Source organism: Palaemon carinicauda, chromosome 16 (assembly GCF_036898095.1).
Source record: "Palaemon carinicauda isolate YSFRI2023 chromosome 16, ASM3689809v2, whole genome shotgun sequence".
Taxonomy (NCBI): Eukaryota; Metazoa; Arthropoda; class Malacostraca; order Decapoda; family Palaemonidae; genus Palaemon; species Palaemon carinicauda.
Genome location: NC_090740.1, coordinates 119,707,133 through 119,730,101, shown reverse-complemented (window position 1 = coordinate 119,730,101; position 22,969 = coordinate 119,707,133). Strand labels below are relative to the sequence as shown.

General features: G+C 40.4%; 1 protein-coding gene across 1 annotated transcript in view; it reads right to left on the bottom strand.

Annotated features, from left to right (window-relative positions):
- The window catches only part of LOC137655836 (uncharacterized), a 28,769-nt gene extending 6,190 nt beyond the window's left edge, over positions 1 to 22,579 (bottom strand). Inside the window, exons 1-2 of the mRNA XM_068390016.1 lie at positions 22,232 to 22,579; positions 892 to 1,039 (exon numbers count right to left, since the gene is read on the bottom strand). Coding sequence (XP_068246117.1) covers positions 892 to 1,039; positions 22,232 to 22,423 — 340 coding nt within the window. The 5' untranslated portion in view covers positions 22,424 to 22,579. The remainder of the gene's footprint in view (positions 1 to 891; positions 1,040 to 22,231) is intronic.
- Between the last annotated feature and the right edge of the window lie 390 nt (positions 22,580 to 22,969).

Here is a 22,969-nt window from a genome sequence, read left to right as displayed (position 1 = left end):
AAAAAAAAAAAAAGTATATTGAAAAAGTTTTTTAAAACTTTAGATGATCAATCTGAGGAAATGTTTTAATTCTTTTAATCTGCCATGTTTTATATACTGTTTTCCTCCCTAATTATCAGTTGCCGACTTTTATCTTAATTTGTAAGACAAAAACGTGTTGTCTATTAAATTTCCTATTCCTGATCTGGATAACCATCTCTGAAAATGGCGTTCAGATAGTTCTTTGTGCACGTTGCATAATATTTTGCATTTTGAGCTTAATAGACTGTACTATACTGTACAATTACTAGATATGCAATTAATTCTAACAGTCTTGCCTTCCCCATCATAAGGCTCAATGTTACACAATTTGTACTCTATACGTTTTATTCCAGCTGTGACCAGATTATGGAATGATCTTCCAAATGTACCGTTTGAATCGGTAGAACTTCAGACGTTTTAACTTTTTGAAAAAGTTTTTTTTGCTGAACAGATTAACATAAGTATTGTTACATAGATGATATATGACTGATCTACTTTAACATTGTTCTAGATCTTAATATATTTCATGTACATTACATCATTTCTTTTTATTTCTCTTATATAGTTTATTTTTCATTTCTATATCACCTCTTTGCCCTGGCCTGCTTTACATGTTTGAGCCCTTGGGTTTGAAGCATCCAGCTTTTCTAACTAGATTTGTAGCTTGGCCTAGAAGAAGAAGAAGAAGAAGAAGAAGAAGAAGAAGAAGAAGAAGAAGAAGAAGAAGAAGAAGAAGAAGAAGAAACTACTTTTCCAAGGGCAAGTAGCACAATGGTAACAGGCGAGTACAAACATTTCAAAACACAGTACTATACTCACTTTCACTATTCTATGACAATTCAAAACACTAAAATAAATGTATAAACTTACCTGGAGGGGGTTTGGGAGTCTCACATTTCTTCGTGACCTCATTTTCTACAAAACCATCTCGACATTTGCAAACACTATCTTCAGGACTTGCGGCAACAACACATATCTCATTTTCTTCACAGGTACCGAGACGTTTGGGGTTACATTTCTGAAACAAATAACATTGCATGTGATAATCAGTGAGAAACAGATATGGGATGGCAGATAGCTCAAGTTGAAAAATATAGTATCGTCCTAGAGAACTCATCTAAGCTTAATTCTATAATCTAACAATACTGTACATTTGATACCAAGGATATTCATCAGGTGATTCGAAGAACATTTTGCAACAATCCAATTATGCATATATTCAAGAGTTAGGCTTTAACTGCAGCAGTTCATTTTGCTATTAATATACCCAAGTAATTTTTAAACAATAAGGTAATATTTTACTAGACATATTTTCCAAGTGCAGACTAAAACTTTATTCACAATGATTAAACACTGTATTCTCACAAAATAAGAAGCTTTACAAATTCTATATGAAACAAAGGCTTTGGCAATATAAATCAACTCTTTACTCTTAAATGAATGCTTTTAAAGTAATGTAAATCTTGCAACAATAGGTACAATTTACAAGCTTACATATTGTGTAATGTAAGAACTGATTTTATATAGAAAGTATGATCCATTACACGAGTACTGGAATTAGTGTTAATGCTTTTTCAGTAAAGGTTTCTTTTCCTAAAGTTGGTTGTGCAATTTCAGCCTGAATTCCAGTCTGGCTTAGGCCTTATTCTGTGGCCTTTCAGCCTCCTTTTCCATACCTTCGTACTGGTCTGTGTCTTTCGTTCCCTGTGATTTCCCTATACTCATTGAATTTGTTTATATTTTCGTCAAATGTTCCTTTTTATCTTGACTTCTCTATGATGTGTCTCTCCCTATACAGTAAAGTATGTCCCTATACATAATTCTACTACTTTCCTTATACTTTCTTACTGAAATTTCCACCTTTGACTTCATCTATGTTAAATTCACCAACCCTTTTTTACTTCATAATTTTCATTTCTTCACTTCCCCATTTGGTCTCCAGTCTGATCATTTTATCTTTCAAACAGAACTAGCCCAGAACAACGGAGCAGTTCTTTAAAAAAAATATAAGTATTGTACTATATTGAATTTTGAAATATAAAAGAATACAATCATTTGGATACTAAACTGCACAAAAAAGCAAAAAAATAAATAAATACTGTAAAATTTCATCAATATTCCTCTGTGGTTTCACTAGCACAAAAAGAAAAAAGTATATCACCAAAACAACTGAAATTTCAATGAGATTGCATTTCTATAAACTTGGTTTCTGCCATAAAAAGAATATACTGTATTACAACTACTGTTTTTGAAGGTACACGCTTACATGTTTGCATCATTTTCTTCATTTCCTCTTTTCAAACAAATTGATACTGTACTCTTAATAACAGTAAAGCAACTTCTTTCTTTATCTTCGATTCCCAGATGCATTGTACCAACTTATACTCGGTTTCTAGACAGCAGGATTATGTACACTTTAAAGGTAATGAGTTGCACTGAATTTCATCCCTACATTCTACAGTAATTTGTAAATAAACAACGGCAATTCTCTACAGAGTAATATGTCTCAATTCTGACCAAAATTCATAAATACTAGTAAAAAAAAAAAACTACTGTAAATCTATTTTGCAATAGGAGTAAACTAGGTACACCCTTTTTATATTCAACTATTGCATCAAGAGTTAAACTTAAAATTCCAAATCAATTTACAATGTTTGATTTATCAGTTTAAAAGTTTGAAGGCTGATGACAAATAGCAGAGGCAAGGGACAGGGACGATACCCTAGAGACAAACCATACATATATAAGGTACTGTATATGTGATCAGCACCCATACCCCTCTCCACACAAGCTAGGACCAGGGAGGGCCAAGCAGTGGCTGTTGATGACTTAGCAGATAAGACCTAAAGGCTCCCCCAAACCCCACTCATTAGTTCACAAGGATGGTGAGGTTGCAGACACTAAACGAAACTACCGAGCTTGAGTGGGACTCGAACCCCGGTCCGGCAGACTGCGAGGCAAAGACATTTCCGATAATATCTTGAGCAAAGCTTAGAACCAAAGGGCATAAAACAATGAATAATTATTACAGTAGTTTCTACTTGCATCAGATTTCACCCGATTAAATCATGTCTGTTCCAGATTCGATCTCTATGTCCACTTCTGCAATAGCAATACTGTACTAACTAAAGTTACCCATTACCCAATAGGAGAATAAAACACTGTACTGTACAGTATATAAATATTCAGTGCCATGCATGACCGTGATATATCAGATTTCAAATTATAAATACTGTATAATTTGATGCGCCAATTATTGTGCATAGCCAAAAAGTATAAGAAAAGGCAAAAAAAATTCCTGATTACTGACTGGAAGGTTCAAATCTGGAAGCCTTATTATTATTATTATTACTACTAGCTAAGCTACAACCCTAGTTGGAAAAGCAAGAAGCTATAAGCCCAAGGGCTCCAACAGGGAAAAGTAGCCCAGTGAGGAAAGGAAAGAAGGAAAAATAAAATATTTCTAGAACATCACCACCACCAAAATAAATATTTCCTATATAAACTATACAAACTTTAACAAAATAAGAGGAAAAGAAATAAGACAATAGTGTGCCCGAGTGTACCCTCAAGGAAGAGAACTCTAACCCAAGACAGTGGAAGACCATGGTACAGAGGCTATGGCACTACTCAAGACTAGAGAACAATGGTTTGATTTTAGAGTGTTTTTCTCCTAGAAGAGCTGCTTACCATAGCTAAAGTCTCTCTTCTACCCTTACCAAGAGGAAAGAAGCCACTGGACAATTACAGTGCAGTAGTTAACCCCATGGATGAAGAGGAATTGTTTGGTAATGTCAGTGTTGTCAGGTGTATGTGGATATTAGAGAATTTGTAAAGAATATGCCAGACTATTTGGTGTATGTGTAGGCAAAGAAAAAATGAACCGTCACCTGAGAGAAGGGTGCAATGTAGTACTGTCTGGCCAGTCAAAGGACACCATAACTCTCTAGCGGTAGTATCTCAACGGGTGGCTGGTGCGCTAGCCAACCTACTACTACTATATTAGTAGTTTACTATATTAAAACATAAAAATTTCTAAGTAATTCGCACTGGTCCTACCCATACAAACCCCAGACTTTAATAGGCATACTGTGTGACTTCAACGTAGCTGGAACAGACGTTAAACTTTAGACCATGGTAAACAATGGTTAGCGATCGGGTGGGAGGTATGCCCCGCCCACCCAAAAGGTAGAACAAACCTCACTCTGTCCTTTAACCAGGACTTGCGGTGTTACGTAAAGGCCTCAGATTTTATATAGTTAGCAAAGATACATAAGACTTTATATGTTTGTGATTTGTTCCTTATCATAAAACAAATCATTGACCTCCAAGGGAGACTCATCCTTAGGAAGACGAAAGTCCCCTTATAACCAATCTGGGTGGTTGACTAACCCGGGAAATGTCAATGTACTCTTGCGCCATAGAGGAGCAAAAGTTATGACTCCTATCAGTCTCCTAATTACCTGTACATGAAGATGTCCCAACTGTTAGGCAGGGCTCCTACCAGAGAACGTTGGTGGTCACTGAAGAATCTATATCCGTTGGGATATGTATTCTGAATGTGTATGCATTATATGAGAAATTAATGTGCATACACTCCATCTATCCTCCTGCTTGAATAGGAGGAAGGAAAAATACTTTAATACAACTCAAATTGTAATGATTTTGTAATGAGGCCTACTTCACAACAGACGGTCAATTAATGTTTACACTGTTAAAAAGTTTAACAGCTGTTCCAGCTTTGCTAAAGTCATACTCATATTAAAATCAATGGTTTGTATTATGTATAGGAACAAAGTACAGTAATCATACGCATTATTTTTTTCAAAGCTGAATTCCGTAGTTGTATTTTTACTGATGCATTTCAAAAGGATGAAAATAAAGAAACACAATCCAGACAAGGAGTTGAGGTTGCCCAATAACAGAAATTTCTAGTTTACTATAAACATTACAAATTTTTTAAAAGTAATTTGTATTTTCCTAACTATATAAACATAATCTACCTAGAATAGATAACAGCGAAGCTAGCATACGGAAGTTAAACCTTATAACGAATAACGAGGTGTGAATAACCTACCCGGGAAGCAGCAGCCACCTGCTGGCTCACTGACCACTCACTTAGATGGCAGCCGGGACTTTCAAGGGGGTTGGTGTTGGCAGGAACATTTGAATAAAGGGCTCAAGTTTACATAATTACAAAAACACAAATTTAAGAACTTGTGATTTATTCCTACACAAATGCAAACCCTCGTCGTTTATCTAAGAAACTCATCTTTAAGTGAGAGGAAAACCCTGATCCAACTAGCAGGAAACTTAACCCAGGAACTCGATATTCGTGCATCTGGGATGCAGAAGAGTAAAGGTTCCATAAACCTCAGGCATCAGAGGAACATTTCCAGTGGTTATCATGGTCCCTGCCTTTAAAAGCTGTACTCAAGTTAGAACCTCTGTGTTGTAGGCCTGGTAAAGCAATAGATTTGCTCCTTGTATACCATAATACAGATTATTTGGTTTGCCTAATTACTTCTCACTCCCCCCTCATAACTACAAGCTGAGTGAGCTTATCTAACTAACAGATCAAGGCCAGCTAGCGAGGTTTGCCAAACCCAGAAAGAGACTGCGTTCTTCGAGAGCTTCTCCTTCGTTCTTCCTAGGCTAACGAAGAAATGCAGACGGTAAGGTCTAACTGACCTAGTCCGCTTGAGATAGCACCTCAGTGCTCTCACAGGGCACAATAAGAGCTGATCAGGATCATCAGTTACTTCCCTAAGGCTCGTAATCTGGAAGGATGAAAACATGGAATCAAGCAATGAAGGATTTTGTGATTTCACTATGAATTCAGGAACAAAGGGGAGCAAGACCTGCCTCTACCCTCTTGAAAGGGTAATGCTGAAGGACAGACCCGGAGCTAACTGACTCGCTTAGCCGAAGCTAAGAAGAGCAGGGGAAGATCCCTATGAGAGTCTTACCTCGACAATTCGTAAGGTACCTCTTCAATGAATGCAAGACTTTCACCAAGTACCACGGTGGCGGCATCACAACTGCTCTTATCCTATGAAAAAGAAATATCTACTCCCTTCAGTCTAAAGACTTGGCCTTGACCTTTTACAGCAGGAATGGAGCCAGAGTTTCTTCTTCCAGAGGCATTACAAAAGATCTGCTATCAATGGAACAGACTCTACGAGAGGAGAGATCCCCCACTCACAACAACAAACACAAAAGATAGCCCATTCAACCTGGTTGACTGTTGTCGAAGTTTTGGAGGTATCCAGACATCTGTTGCACAGTCTCTCGTGAAAAAGTGGAAAGCCTCTCCGTGAGAGAAGATGCTGGATAAACTCCATACACGAAGTTGAAGCAACTTCACTATCCCCTAAAAAATCCTGACATAAGGCTGTTGTAAAACATCCTGACATAAGGCTGTTGTAACAAGTCAGGGAGAGGTAGAAGCTCTCTTGGGGTTTTTGAAAGGAGGAACAAAATATCGAGGTACCACACCATCTGAAGCCTTTTCAGAGCTATGAGAGTCATGAGCAGGTTCGGAGTTGTTCGTACCTGGTTCAGAACTCTTCTTAACAGATAGAGCAGCGGAAAAGCATACACATCGAGGCCATCCGAAGGGTGTTGGAATGCATCTTTGAATGCTGCCTCTGGGTCTAAAACTGCTGAGCAATAAACTGGCAGTTTGTAATTCAGGGCTGTCACGAAGAGGTCTAATGTCGGAGAACACACAAAGTCAAGAGCTCCTTTCCTACTTGAGGACACAAAGACTATTCTGCCTCAACTATCCGTGTCCTCCTGTTCAGCTTGTCCACCACTGCGGTCTTCTTGTCCGGGATGGAACAGGCCGAAAGCGTTATCGAGTTGGTCTCTACCCACTCAAGTGTCCTTACTGCTAGAAGACATGGCTGGTGGGATATAGTACTTCCTTGTTTGTTTATGTAGGACATTACAGTGTTATCGCTCACCAACACCACCGAGTGTCCTTTGAGAAGAGGGCGAAACTGTTGCAACTGCTTTCAACTCTGGGGTGTTGATAGGTTCCAGAAGTCATGAGTTGGTCAAGGTGAGCCCCCATTCTTTCCTTGATGCATCTGTGAAGAGAAGGAAAGCCAATGAGAACATTGTAAGAGGGCATCCCTTTAAGAGGCTTCTCTCTTCCAACTATCAACAAAAATCCCTTGTGTATTCTTTAGCTAGGCATACTGGGAAGAGTGGATTGTCTAGGTGTTGGGACAATGATAATTTTAGCTCCCACTGCAGGGATCAAAGCCAGAATCTGCCTCCTGGCACCAGTCGTTCCAACCACACCAGGTGGCCGAGGAGTTTCTGGCACTGATGTGCTAGCAGTAGTAGCCGACGCTGGAAAGAGCGAGATATTGTCTCAAGACAGGAAAACTCTCAAATGCACCATGTCGATATTCATTGCCAGATACACTAATGTAGTCTATTCGTATTAATTAGGACAGACTTTTCTTGATTTATCTAAATCCCCCAATCTTGACACAACAAGAGAACCCTGTCTCTGAAGATGAGCTCTTCTACTAACTCAGCTAATATTAGCAAATCATCCAGATATAAGAGGAGGCGGATCCCGTTGGCATGCGTCCAAGAGGAAACTAGTCTCAATATCCTCATGAAGACTTGTGGTGCCATAGACAGGCCGAAGCATAGAATCTGAAAATAGGTCTCTTTAAATCCAGGGTGATCATTAAGTCCCAGGGCCTGATTGCTTACCTGATCGTGGCCGCAGTCTCCATCATGAATGGACACGGCAGACAGTGAGGATGAAGGAGACCGCCTACAAGAGGACGGTCGTGGATACTCCTCAGAAGAGGAAGGATCACACAAAGGTTGGTAATCATGCTCTGAAGACCAACAGTGCTCAAAAGGAGGAGACCTCCAGGAAGGGAGTTGCTAAAGGGGAAGAATAAAGATCTGATAGGAACAGCTCCTACACTGACCACTGCTTGAGTCTGGGTGTTGACTGAAAACTTCTGAGCAGGAACAAAAGGGGGGCATAGCCGGCAGCAATGGCTTTCTGAAGTCTCTCCTTCGACGAGACGGCGACAACAACAGGGAACTGTGAATACACTAGGAGGGCCACAGCATACATAGGGTATCAGCTAGCTGAAAGAAAAGAAGCTCACCTAAACAGGAGGAAATGACAATCCCCTTGCCCTTGGGCTAAAGAGACATTCTTGTTTGAATGGCCCCCAGAGAAAGCCAACTGATAAGTGTCAAATGGAAGAGTTCCAAGGGTAGAAAAAGCTGCCTGGGCCTTCTTCGACTTTGAGGATGACCCCAAAGGTAAAGATTCCCTCTTACGCTTCATCTTCCTCTACCTACCAAACTTTTCCCACTGGGAGGATGGCCACTCCCTACATTCATCACAAGGCAATGCCTGGGAACACACGTCATCATAGGGCAAGGCCTGGGAACACACGTCATCATAGGGCAAGGCCTGGGAACACACGTCATCATAGGGCAAGGCCTGGGAACACACGTCATCATAGGGCAAGGCCTGGGAACACACGTCATCATAGGGCAAGGCCTGGGAACACACGTCCTCGCAGGACCGGCATAACCAACGAGGATCCACATCTAAGTTGCTCATGAAAGTGCCGCAGGTCTTCAGCAGTACGCCTGGCCATGTTCACATAACAGGAGGCATGATGAAAGAAATAAACACTCCACAAAAACATGCTGAAAATAAAGAAAGAGACTTTCATTAGAAAATATTCCAAAAAGTTCCAGCAAGTGATAACATGTGCACTTACAGTACTGAAGTCAGAAATCTAAGTAGAGTGAGTACATGTAAGTACCGATAGGTAAATACCCCTCGGTTGTTCACACCTTGTTATAAGTTTTAACTGCTGTACTCCAGCTTTGCTGTTATCTATTCTCCTACCTAGGTAAAGAACAATGGTTAGTATTTGCATAGGAACAAATAGTACTTGCCAAAAATAAAGGAAGAATAGATTTACAGTATGTTAACATTGCATTTCAATTGAGAGAATATACAGTTTATTGATATTTAGCAAATCATTGAATATCAAAGCACAAATAAAACAAAAAATTATTGTGATTCATTCCAGAGAAAGAGAAATCTGATATGCAACAAAATCATCCTTCTCTAAAAAACAATGCCATCTATTTTTATGGAATTATACAAATACCTGTACATAAATTCTAACAGAAGCTGAATTAAACTGTGTACTGTAAAGCAAATTATAAAAGGGCAAACACCTGCATGTCACACTGATGCAGTTCTTAATTAACACGCCAAATAATTATGCTGATAATGATACGACACAACTATTTATGATTGAGGCATAATGAAAACTTTTTGACATATCCCTTGAGTTACTGTAAACAACTGATGATTCTTGTGAATACCAAATGATAATAAGTTAAATGGCACTAACATTTAACTTACTTGCATAAACTACCACACTACAGGTTACTGTATGTGATTCGATTCAATATTGTTATAAAAATTTAAGAATTTTTCAAGTGGTCAAAAGGGTGCATTATTAATGATAGACTCATCACCATCATCTCCTCTTACGCCGACGCAAAGGGCCTCGGTTAGATTTTGCCAGGCATCTCTATCTTGAGCTTTTAAATCAATACTTTTCCATTTATCATCTCTTACCTTACGCTTCATAGTCCCCAGCCATGTAGACGTGGGTCTTCCAACTCTTTTAGTGCCTTGTTGGCCTAGGTGATAAAACTATGAAGCTAAAATTCAAACTAAAGGACCGAAAATTCAACTGTCTAAATGTGATATTACATATAAGGGGATATGACCCAGTCCCAAGATATAGAATAAAATGATAATCTTCACTATCACCAGCCCCTGTCCTACGTTAGATAAGCATGGCCCTCCGGGCACTACAATGTGCTTCATACAGCAAACTTTAAAACTATTTTCCTAAACATGTAGCCCTTAATAATTGGCAAAAGCAGAAGAGAGTATAAAATAAGTTTAAAATAAATGGCGTTTGGTAAAAGCCGAGATTCCTATTTAATTTCCTTGATTATCTATTTCTAAAATCTTGTTACCAGATTCTAATAGATGACGATAAGGTTCCCCCCATCAGGCTCCTGTGAATCATCTTAAACTAACAGAGATAAGATGGCCGGGAATGAACATTCTCTTTATCTATTCATGAGTAGAGCAAAATAGGAATAGATTTTATTTTTCACTAACTTTACGGGAAGGGGATGAGGGTATAACTGATTGCTCTTTTGTCTCGAACATCTTTAGAGACACATTTGTCTTGTGCTTCAATTGTGACTGTGCTGAGATAAATGATTTGAAAAATTTACTGTCTCGGTATTAATCAACTTTGTGTACATTTTGCAAATAATATTTACACAAGCAATTTCTTTATATGTTATATAATCATTCATTAGTGCCAAGAGAAAATTATTGTACTTTGAAGTATCTGTGCATTACAGCAATACACAGGCTATGAAATAACCTGTTCATGATTCAAAACATTTACAATAGTGTAAAATAAAGCAAAACCAAATAGCTTTGGCAGTAAAATATTCTTTTGCGAGTGCATCCAGCCAAATCACTAGAAGATTATAATTACCCAGTTCTATATTCCTTCAATAAGTACCCTTCAAAGTACAGTATGCTTTTAAAGAAAAAAGGTAGAATTCAACATTATATAACGTACAGGAAAATAAGTTGGAACCCTTTTCAATACAATAGTATACTGCGTGATCTTGAAACACATCACTTGAAATATGTTATTTTCATTAGTAAAATAAATTTTTGAATATACTTACCCGATAATCATGTAGCTGTCAACTCTGTTGCCGACAGAAATCTACGGTCGGGATACGCCAGCGATCGCTATACAGGTGGGGGTGAACACCACAGCGCCATCTGTGGTCAGGTACTCTAGTACTTCTTGTCAACACCACCTCAATTTTTTCCTCGGTCCACTGGTTCTCCATGGGGAGGAAGGGTGGGTCAATTAAATCATGATTATCGGGTTAGTATATTCAAAAATTTATTTTACTAATGAAAATAACATTTTTCAATATTAATCTTACCCGATAATCATGTAGCTGATTCACACCCAGGGTGGTGGGTGGAGACCAGCATACATGTTAACACAGAAGCTAAGTATCCCGTATTTTATTTTATTAGTTATTCAAAAATAACATAAAATAAATAAGTACCTGGTAAGGAAGACGACTTGAACCATTACTCTGCCTTTATTAAGTACGTCTTTCTTACTGAGCGTAGCGGTCCTCTTAGGATGCTGAACGACTCTTAGGTGCTGAAGTATAAAGGGCTGCAACCCATACTAAAGGACCTCATCACAACCTTTAACCTCGGCGCTTCTCAAGAAAGAATTGACCACCCGCCAAATCAACAAGGATGTGGAAGGCTTCTTAGCCGACCGTACAACCCATAAAAAGTATTCAAGAGAAAGGTTAAAAAGGTTATGGGATTATGGGAATGTAGTGGCTGAGCCCCCGCCTACTACTGCATTCGTTGCTACGAATGGTCCCAGGGTGTAGCAGTTCTCGTAGAGACTGGACATCTTTGAGATAGAATGATGCGAACACTGACTTGCTTCTCCAATAGGTTGCATCCATAACACTCTGCAGAGAACGGTTCTGTTTGAGGGCCACTGAAGTAGCCACAGCTCTCACTTCATGTGTCCTTACCTTCAGCAAAGCAAGGTCTTCTTCCTTCAGATGAGAATGTGCTTCCCTAATCAGGAGTCTGAATAGGTAAGAAACTGAGTTCTTAGACCTTGGAAGAGAAGGCTTCTTGATAGCCCACCATAAGGCTTCTGATTGTCCTCGTAAAGGTTATGACCTTTTTAGATAGTACCTAAGAGCTCTAACTGGGCAAAGTACTCTCTCCAGTTCATCCCCCACCAAGTTGGACAGGCTTGGGATCTCGAACGACTTAGGCCAAGGACGTGAAGGAAGCTCGTTTTAGCAAAAAACCGAGCTGCAAGGAACATGTAGCCGTTTCAGATGTGAAAACTATGTTCCTGCTGAAGGCGTGGATCTCACTTACTCTTTTAGCTGTTGTCAAGCACACGAGGAAAAGAGTTTTTAATGTGAGGTCCTTAAAAGAGGCTGATTGGAGAGGTTCAAATCTTGATGACATAAGGAACCTTAGGACCACGTCTAGATTCCAGCCTGGAGTGGACAACCGACGTTCCTTTGAGGTCTTAAAAGACCTAAGGAGGTCCTGTAGATCTTTGTTGGTGGAAAGATCCAAGCCTCTGTGGCGGAAAACCGCTGCCAACATACTTCTGTAACCCTTAATCGTAGGAGCTGAAAGGGATCTTACGTTCCTTAGATGTAACAGGAAGTCAGCAATCTGGGTTACAGTGGTACTGGATGAGGAAACTGCATTGGCCTTGTACCAGCTTCGGAAGACTTCCCCTTTAGACTGATAGACTCTGAGAGTGGATGTCCTCCTTGCTCTGGCAATCGCTCTGGCTGCCTCCTTCGAAAAGCCCCTAGCTCTTGAGAGTCTTTCGAAAGTCTGAAGGCAGTCAGACGAAGAGCGTGGAGGTTTGGATGTACCTTCTTTACGTGAGGTAGACGTAGAAGGTCCACTCCCAGAGGAAGAGTCCTGGGAATGTCGACCAGCCATTGCAGTACCTCTATGAACCATTCTCTTGCGGGCCAGAGCGGAGCCAACCAACGTCAGCCGTGTCCCTTTGCGAGAGGCGAACTTCTGAAGTACCCTGTTGACAATCTTGAACGGCGGGAATGCATACAGGTCGAGATGGGACCAATCCAGCAGAAAAGCATCCACGTGAACTGCTGCTGGGTCTGGAATCGGAGAACAATACAACGGGAGCCTCTAGGTTATCGAGGTAGCGAACAGATCTATGGTTGGCTGACCCCACAGGGCCCAAAGTCTGCTGCAAACATTCTTGTGAAGGGTCCACTCTGTGGGGATGACCTGACCCTTCCAGCTAAGGCGATCTGCCATGACATTCATATCGCCCTGAATGAACCTCGTTACCAGCGTGAGCTTTCGATCTTTTAACCAGATGAGGAGGTCCCTTGCGATCTAGAACAACTTCCACGAATGAGTCCCTCCCTGCTTGGAGATGTAAGCCAAGGCTGTGGTGTTGTCAGAGTCCACCTCCACCACCTTGTTAAGCTGGAGGGACTTGAAGATGAACCGCCAACAGCTCCTTGCAATAGATGTGAAGTGTCCTTAGCTCCTGATTCCATGTTCCCGAGCATTCCTGTCCGTCCAAAGTCGCACCCCAGCCCGTGTCTGATGCGTCAGAGAAGAGACGGCGGTCGGGTTTCTGAACAGCCAAAGGTAGACTTCCTTGAGAAGAAAGCTGTTCTTTCACCACGTGAGAGTAGACCTCCTCTCTTCGGAAACAGGAACTGAGATCGTCTCTAGCGTCATGTCCTTTATCCAGTGAGCCGCTAGATGATACTGAAGGGGGGGAGGTGGGGTCTCCCTAACTCGATGAACAGTGCCAGCGATGAAAGTGTCCCTGTTAGACTCATCCACTACCTGACTGAGCATCGGTTCCTTCTCAGCATGCTCTGGATGCAATCTAGGGCTTAGTATATCTTTGGGGCCGACGGAAAAGCCCGAAAAGCTCGACTCTGAAGATCCATACCCAGGTAGACAATGGTCTGGGATGGGACGAGCTGGGACTCCTCAAAATTGACCAGGAGGCCCGGTTCCTTGGTCAGATCCATAGTCCATCTGAGAATCTCCAGACAGCGACGACTTGTGGGAGCTCTTAAAAGCTAGTCGTCTGACGGAGCCGGACACAAGATCATGGTACTGCTGCACAGTCTGTGAACTGTCAACCATGGGGAAGCGAGGAAGTACAGTGACAACCCGAAGCTGTCTAGACTGTCTGGGTTGTACAGACAACTCCTTATCGGGTTGCTGAGGTTGCCGCACTGCGTCACAACAAGACACTTCTGCTGGTTGTTGAACGTCTTCCCAGTGACACACTGACTCCGTAAACAAAAAATCCTCTAACAAGGACTAAGCTTGGACTGCATGTCTTGCAACACAGCTCAAGGTCTATGGGAGCAGGTGTGGTAACAGACGGGGTTAGCGACTGAAGTGGAACCATTACCCTCCCTGGAAGCATGCTATGCTTAAATAAAAGTCCATAGGAGGCTAAGCAGCTAAAGGCTCCTCTCCAAATGACAGAGTCCTCAAGGGAAAATCAGAAGGAGGGAGAATAGCACTTTCTCATCTACAGGAACCATATCCGAGAAAAGCTAAGTTCTCTCAGTGAGGGTTTCACTGGTGCAAAAGCAGCAGACTAGAAGGCAACGTATGAAACTGCTTGACAGTCTAGTGAGTTGACAACAACCAAAGATGTGTGACTGAGAAGCATGCGGTAAGGTATGCAGAGCATGCTGTATGTAGAGCAAGCTGTAAGGTAAGCAGAGCATGTTGCATGGCGTGCGGCTTATGCTGCATGGGATGAGGCTCATGCTGCATGGGATGAGGCTCATGCTGCATGGGATGAGGCTCATGCTGCATGGGATGAGGCTCATGCTGCATGGGATGAGACTCATGCTGCATGGGATGAGGCTCAAGCTGCAAGGGATGAGGCTTATGCCGCATGCGTTGAGGAGGATGCCGCATAATATGAGGCTCCTGCCTCATGGGTTGAGGCAGTTGCCGCATAGCATGAGGCTTTTGCCTCATGGTTAGAGGAGGATGCCGCATAGCATGAGGCTCCTCATAAGCATGAGGCTGCCTCATGGGTAGAGGAGGATTTTTAAAGAAATCTGAACCTGACACTAATCTAGCTGTCCGAGGATTTACCTGGTGAGACATCAGTCTCTTTACCAGCGAGTTTTACCAGATTTCCCCGGGCTACCACGTGACACAATGTTATTTTCATTAGTAAAATAAATTTTTGAATATACTTACCCGATAATCATGATTATCGGGCAAGATTAATATTGAAAAATTGGTAGTAATTCATTCAAATTACCCCTAATGAGTCAATATGGATAAATATCAACACAACATCGTGTTCAAATAGAAATAAATTTCTACCTCATACTTGGGATCGAACACTAGCCCCTTCTAATGAAAGGCCAGGTCGAAACCAACCATGCCACGAGAGCCCATTCAATAGTTGAGGTTATTGCCTCAAGAGTGGAGGTGGCTGCCGCAAGAGTTGAGGTTGCTGCCTCAAGGATGGTGGAGGTTGCCGCAACGCGAGAGGTTGCTGCATAGCGCTGGTATCTGGCAACTCCCAATGCGGCAGCTCACGCGTGGAGGTAGGTTGAGGAACCTCAACTTCATACGTCTGGCAGGGTGGACTGCGCAGAGGTGGAGTTGAGGTTGCTGCCTCGAGGATGGTGGAGGTTGTCGCACCGCAAGAGGTAGCTGCCTCGAGGATGGAGGAGGTAGTCGCAACGCATTAGGCTCCTACCTCAAGGGTAGAGGAGGTTGCTGCAAAGCATAAGGCTCCTGCCTCAAGTGTTGAGGAGGTTGCCGCGTGGCAAGAGGCTCCTGCCTCAAGGAAAGTGGAGGTTGCTGCACAGAGCTGGTATCTGGCAACTCCCAACGCGGCAGCTCACGCATGGAGGTAGCTTGAGGAACCTCAACATCATACGTCTGGCAGGCTGGACTGCGTAGAGGTGGAGGAGCGCTCGCAGGAGGAGGTGTGTTAACCTTCTCTGCCTGAAACTCCTGCATCAACACCGCAAGCTGAGACTGCATTGTCAGCAGCATAGACCACTAGAGTTTAAGAAAGACAACAACAAACGGAGCTACTGTCCGTTGAAACTGAGGGTCTAAAACAGCTGGTGCGGCAACAGACGGAGTTACTGTCTGTTGCGATACCACCTTGCCTCTCTGGGAGGTGTGCAGTTGTCGTACTGCAGCAAGTCCGAACTGACCCAGTGCTAATGGCACCACCTAGGAGTTGGACTTGCGCGGAAGGGACCGACTTGCACTTAAAAGCTGCAAGATTTGGTCCATGGTTTCTGCGAGAAACCTCTTCCGCAGACGAGGAATAAATGGGCTCTCTCGTCTTTGTGTGGGTGGGGTGATCACGTCGGCTACGTGAGTTGGTTACACCCGAAACCACGGAGGGAAACGTCTGTTCGTCGATCAAGGCCTGTTGAACCCATAAGTCCTTCGACATTACTTCTCCCCTGGGCTTGGGAGCTTGTAAGAGGTCCCAGACTAGGCGAACAACTGGCACGAACAGACGAACCCTCGAACGCAACACTGTAAAACTTTGCGCTTATCACTTTATCACTTTTGATTTTCTGTTTGCACTTATTTCACTGAACTCGAAACTTTAAGTGGTTTGTACCTGAAACACGCAATTCTATCCTTCATTAAAAGTTAGTAATTGCGAAAACAGTATTACAATGTAACAGAAAAACATAATGAAAGATAAATAATTCAGTGGCTGGAAAAGAGATTAAACACTAGATCAATAAACTACGTTTAAAATCTCTCACCGCATAAAGTCTGAGAACAAGAATAAAACTCTAGAAACGTTTACCTTCTTCCCCTAAAGAGACCAGGGAGAAGAACAAAAACGATAACAACGTTACCCGCTTGAACGAAACGTTTATCCTCCTCTCTCTCCCTCCGTCTCTATCTATCTCTCTCTCTCTCTTGACTTAGCATCTGAGAGAAGAGCCCAATTATATATATCGTTAAAACATATTATTGTTAAAGGAAAAAAACTGGAAGGTTTCCCAAATAAAAATTTCCTTTATTAGAATAGAACCATTTAAGCTAAGAAAGAATGAACAAAACGCTAGAATCGGTTTACTCTTACTGCAACGTGACACCGTGATAGACTCTCTCTCTATCGTAACGATAGAGCGCAAGTTGAACGTTCTGAACGTCAACAACTGCAGAGACAAAACAAAACGTTAGTTCAACTTTGAAAACAGTACAAGACTATCAAAGAAATTCTTTCAAAAACATTAAAATAGCATAATATGTTAACAGGTAAAAACGAAATGACGGGCTCAAAGTTAATTAACTTCGGTACCAAGAAAAGACCGCCTACTATTAGGAAAGGTCGAATATAAACATATATAAAAATTAATTTAAATAAGTTTATAATAAAAGGAAGTTAATCAAAGAGGCCTATAAAAGGCGGAGAGATATAAAATAATTCTATAACTTTGTTAAGCAAAATTAAGAGAGTCTATACTCTCTTCGACACCAACACTTCCGTCTAAGGGAAGGGTCGGCCATTTAAAAGTGAAAGAGAGTTCATACTCTCTTCGTACCAAAATTAAATCAACAATTAAATCAAATTAATTCCAAAAACTTGCTAAGCTAATGATATAGCTTCCTGAATAGCGAAGGCTAAACTCTAGAGCAAATACATCACCAAATCGTGAGCAATAACTCCAGAATCAACAGCGTATCCATGTAGGTCTAGCCGGAGGCACGACAGAGGAAAAATTGAGGTGGTGTTGACAAGAAGTACTAGAGTACCTGACCACAGATGGCGCTGTGGTGTTCACCCCCACCTGTATAGCGATCGCTGGCGTATCCCGACCGTAGATTTCTGTCGGCAACAGAGTTGACAGCTACATGATTATCGGGTAAGATTAATATTGAAAAAGAATTATTTAAGTTACAGTATTTCAGTATTAGAACTTTTATAAGTACATATTACAATGTAAATTTGTTTTTATAAATAACCCTAAGAGGAGTACCTGTACTAATGCAGTCTTCAAGGACCTATGTACATTCTTTGGCTTACCTTTAATTATGAAAAGAAACATGAAGTAGAAAATGTTGTTTTTGCGAATCATTAACATTTTTAACAAAACTGAAAGCCCTTACGTATGACAGAGTTGGATGCAGAGAAAGAGTTAGAAACTAAATGAAGATACTGTAAAATGTATTCATATTAATGGGATAAAAAAAAAGAAGACTAAAAAAGAAGACTAAAAAAGAAGCCTAAAAAAGGCCAATATTAAAAACATTAAAAAAAGCAGACACAGGAACTCATCACTACAAACCGATGAATATCTCACCATGACTTAAAGCATATCATTAAATGTACAATAGCAGTAATTAGACACTATCACCTAAGAACTTATCATGCATAGTTATATAGTCAAATAAGGATTCATTAAAAAACATTTGATCATAACTTCATAATGAAAGACATACAGTATATGAATGTGAGTACCATATAAGAGCTTCCAGTAAGAAGTAATAAAGCTGCCCAGCATTATGATTGCAAATAAAATATTGAAACAATTTTCATTTCAATGAACTGTCTAAAACTAATTGTACATTATCTTAAAAGCTGCATATGGTTCAAAACGGTTTTGTAAGTTGGATGAAGTTATACTGACTGAGGTATTGCAAAATATATTTCTTCTTCCATAGCCTTTTAATATTTTGGATGCGCAGTACTGTACTTATGTTCAGATAACCCTTTTACCCCTAAAAGGAAGTACTGGTATGTTTCACACAACTCGTCCCTTTACCCCCATGGATGTACTGGTACGTCCTTGCAAAAAAACTGCTATTTACATTTTTTTTTTGCATATTTTTTATTACTTTATGAGAAACTTCAAGCATTTTCCAAAAGAATGAGACCAACCTGACCTCTCAATGACAAAAATTAAGGCTGTTAGAGCAATTTAAAAAATATATATATAGCAAAATGTGCTTGAAAAAAAAAAAAAAAAACCCAGGGGTTAAGGGTTGGAAAGTTCCAAATAACCGGGGGGTAAAAGGGTTAAAAATTCGCCTTTTACTCTTCCCGTTCTGTATTTGACTAAGTTTCGTTTTTATCTCCATCACTACTCTATGAAGTGCTTGGTCATTGTTCACCAAATTCCCAACAGGTGATGCTCCTGTCCTGACTTTGATTTACCCTATTCTATATTACAATTATTGGTGGCCATTTGAAATCCCCCGTCAAGAGATATCTTCCCTGTCACATGATTTTCTTTGGTTGCCACTCTTCCTCCTCCACATCTACAAATGCTACCTCCTACTCAGACGCTGACAATTCCACTCCTATTTTAAGATATTTCTATAAGGAACCTTCAAAACAAGTGGGCACCAAGTTTTTCCATAATGGATTAAATGAGAGGCTATTTGGAACTTTCCAACCCTTAACCCCCAGGCATTTTTTTTTTTTTCGAGCACATTTTGCAATATATATTTTTCAAATTGCTCTAGCAGCCTTAATTTTTGTCATGGAGAGGTCAGGTTGGTCTCATTCTTTTGGAAAATGCCTGAAGTTTCTCATAGTTATAAAAAATATGCAAAACAATGTAAATAACAGTTTTTTGCCAGAACGTACCAGTACGTCCATGGGGTAAAGGGATGAGTTTTGTGAAACGTACCAGTACGTCCATTGGGGGTAAAATGGTTTATGGTGTATTTATGGGGGATTTGAACAGTTTTGATAACTTTAACCATTAGAAAAGCCTTTGTTTTCAAGTTTTGAAGACGGGTTAAACTAGGAAATAACGTCTGAAAAACGCTGTTACAGAAGGAAAAACGGTCAGGAAGTAAACAAGAGTTTATAACTTGTCTTGGGGTAGGCTAAGAACACGGAGGTCTAAGGTGAGGGTAGCAGAGCAATGCCCCGATAGACAAGGATAACAATCCTAGGTTAGGTTAGGTGGGCAACCTTAGGTTAGGTTAGGTAGGAAATTTTAATTTAGTTTTAACCTTGTGTTCAATTCTCTTAAAATATGGTTTTTAGTCATAACTGCTATTATCTTTAAATGTCCTTAATTTACAAAATACAATTTCCAGGTCCTAGGTTAGATTAAGTTACATGGCAAACCTTAAGTTAGGTTAGGTAGGAAACCTTAGGTTTAACCATTTTAAAATATGATCTTCAGTGGTAATTACTAGAATCTTTAAATGTATATAACTTAAAACACACAATTTCCACCACATTTTTTTCACGAGGTTCAAGTACGAGGTCGCGGCACTGCCTTTGTGAAGGCACCTCTAAGTGTTCTTGCAATGTAATCCCGTTGTATTTTTCTTTCTTTTATTTTCTATTTTTTTCTCCACATCTAGCATAAAATTTTCCTTTTTTTATATTTCTTTTTTTGCAAAAACCTAATCAAACTATTGTACTTTCTTTAAATCTACACATAGTTGCTGTAACTACATTTCTTCATTACTTTCTTTTCTATATTCATGGCAAAACAACAATAATTGGGATAATTTTCACAAAAATTACAGTTTACACTTCCCTTTGTGTCTCCTTATGATGCTTAGTTTCAACACACCTGTAGTTGCTCCGATGTTTAACACCAATGCAACTGCATTATCATATATTTGTGCTTCTCGAACTTCTTTCTTCCACTAGTATATTTCTAAGCTCGCCTTACTTCCTAAATATTCTTTCCATTTTTTCTTTACTTTCTAAATCTTTCCATTTTTTCCTTACTTTCTAAATCTCCTTTCCACTTTTTCTTTACTTTTTTAAATTTTCTTTCCTTCTTTTCTTTACATTCTAAATCTTCTTTCCATTTTCAAGTATGGCAATTTCTAGTTTTATTTTTGCTTTAGTTATTATGCTCATATGCCTTGTATCAGAATAATTTTAATCACCCATAAATAAACCTTTCATTTTCATCATTAGAGATATTGCATGATGTACTACAGTACTGTATACTACACTAGTCCCTTTTAGTCACAAGGGATACCAATCAAAAAGGCTAATACTTCTCTTGCTTGAGGGTACACTCAGGCACTATTCTAACTTATTTCTCTTCCTCTTGTTTTGTTAAAGTTTTTATAGTTTATATACGATATATTCATTTCAATGTTACAGTTCTTAAAATACCTTATATTTCCTTGTTTCCTTTCCTCACTGGACTATTTTCCCTATTGGAGCCCCTGTGCTTAAAGTATCCTGGTTTTCCATCTAGGGTTGTAGCTTAGCAAATAATAATAATACGAGCTTATGTATATCAGCGGTTAATTCCTCCTGCGTGCATAGAAAATGGGAATATTCTTTCCATTTTCTAGTTCGTTTTTCTCCAAAAGCTCTACACAAGAACACCACCTAACCTAACCTGTAAGCTGTGTCCTTACCTACTTACTTAACAGGAGGAGGGGTTAACGACCCCTTGCGACCCTTACACAGCCGTACACTCGGGCACACTGTTCTATCTAGTTTCACTTCTTGTTTTGTTAAAGTTTTTATAATTTATAAGGGAAATATTTATTTCAATGTTTTAACTGTTCTTAAAATATTTTATTTTCCCTTGTTTACTTTCCTCACTGGGCTATTTCCCCTGTTGGGGCCCCTGGGCTTATAGCATCCTGCTTTTCCTACTAGGGTTGTAGCTTAGCAAATAATAAAAATACGAGCTTTTGTATCTCAGCGGCTAATTCCTCCCGCGTCCATAGAAAACGGGAATATCCTTCCCATTTTCTAGTTCATTTTTCTCCAAGAGCTCTACATAAGAACACCATCTAACCTAACCTATAAGCTGTGTCCTTACCTACTTACTTAACAGGTGGGGGGTTAACGACCCCTTGTGGCCCTTACACAGCCGTATTCTTAGCCGACCTTCATCACAGACATAGATGGCCAGGGAACCTTTGTATATCAGCAGCCAGTTCTTCATGCGTTCATTAAAAATGGACATCGACGAACCAAAATTTTCTCCCCCTAACCTAATCTACAAGTAGTGTCCTTACCTATATACCTAATGGGGGCTAACGGCCTCCTGCAACCCTCCTTACACAGGCGTATACAAAGTTAGACATAATAATACATACAGGTGGTCGCTAACATACATGGCCTACGCCCCTTTACCTCTTATAAAAATATTTCAGTTTTATTATAAAAGAGTAAAATATTGATAAGGACGTTAATTAAGATAGCCTTCAACATATCCTACAGTAGACCATTTATGTTAGATTAGGCCAGTTAGCCTCTGCCCATCAGAGCCCAGGTTAGGTCAGGCCCTTGTTTTATATATGAAGTTCCTAAATGCCTATTAAGGACCTTTAAACCCCTAACATATTCAATAGCCTTCATAAATTAAGCTTATAACTATAAATCCCAAATGGTTAAATTCAGCTTTCTAAGCAGGCGCAAATCCTAAGGCGATATCCTTAAATAGGAAAATTTTTAGTCCAAAGATAGGACAAATCCGAGATTACTATCAAGGGAAAAAACGGCTAATTTTGGACAGTTTCTGCCCTTACCTGTCCAACCGTACACGAAGAAGGCACCAACTGAATCAACACCAAAATCACCACCAGAGTCCAATTAGCTCTGTTGGACATCATTTTTCTGGACGTCCAACTCCTCGAACACAGAAAGGGCCACAACATCGTTAAGAATAACGTCTCCTCCAACCTAACGCCGGAGTAGTACCTCCTCCTCCTCCTCCTCATTCACGAATTGGGCACCATCATCACGGTCCATGGGGCAGAAGGCAAACCATGAATGAGGCAAAGGTTTAATAATCGAGTTCACTTGGCCAAGATTGTCTTCTTCCTCTTTCCAAGGGATCCTTCCTTTTTCTTTCGTGTTTACGTGTGATCAGGACACACACAGAAAACGAAGTTATTCATCATAGAAAGTCGGCTTGGTGAGAATACAAGGGGGGGCTAAGCTAGATTGTCAGTAGGACCCTGTTGGTAAAAGCAAGGAGTGGTGATAGGAATCTATTGGTAAAGGCAAGGTCTAGAAAATCAGCTAGGTGAGAATACAAGGGGGGGGCTAAGCTAGATTGTCAGTAGGACTCTGTTGGTAAAGGCAAGGTCTGGTGATAGGACTCTATTGGTAAAGGCAAGGTCTAGAAAGTCAGCTTGGTGAGAATACAAGGGGGGGGGCTGAGCTAGATTGTCAGTAGGACTCTGTTGGTAAAGGCAAGGTCTGGTGATAGGACTGTATTGGTAAAGGCAAGGTCTAGAAAGTCAGCTTGGTGAGAATACAAG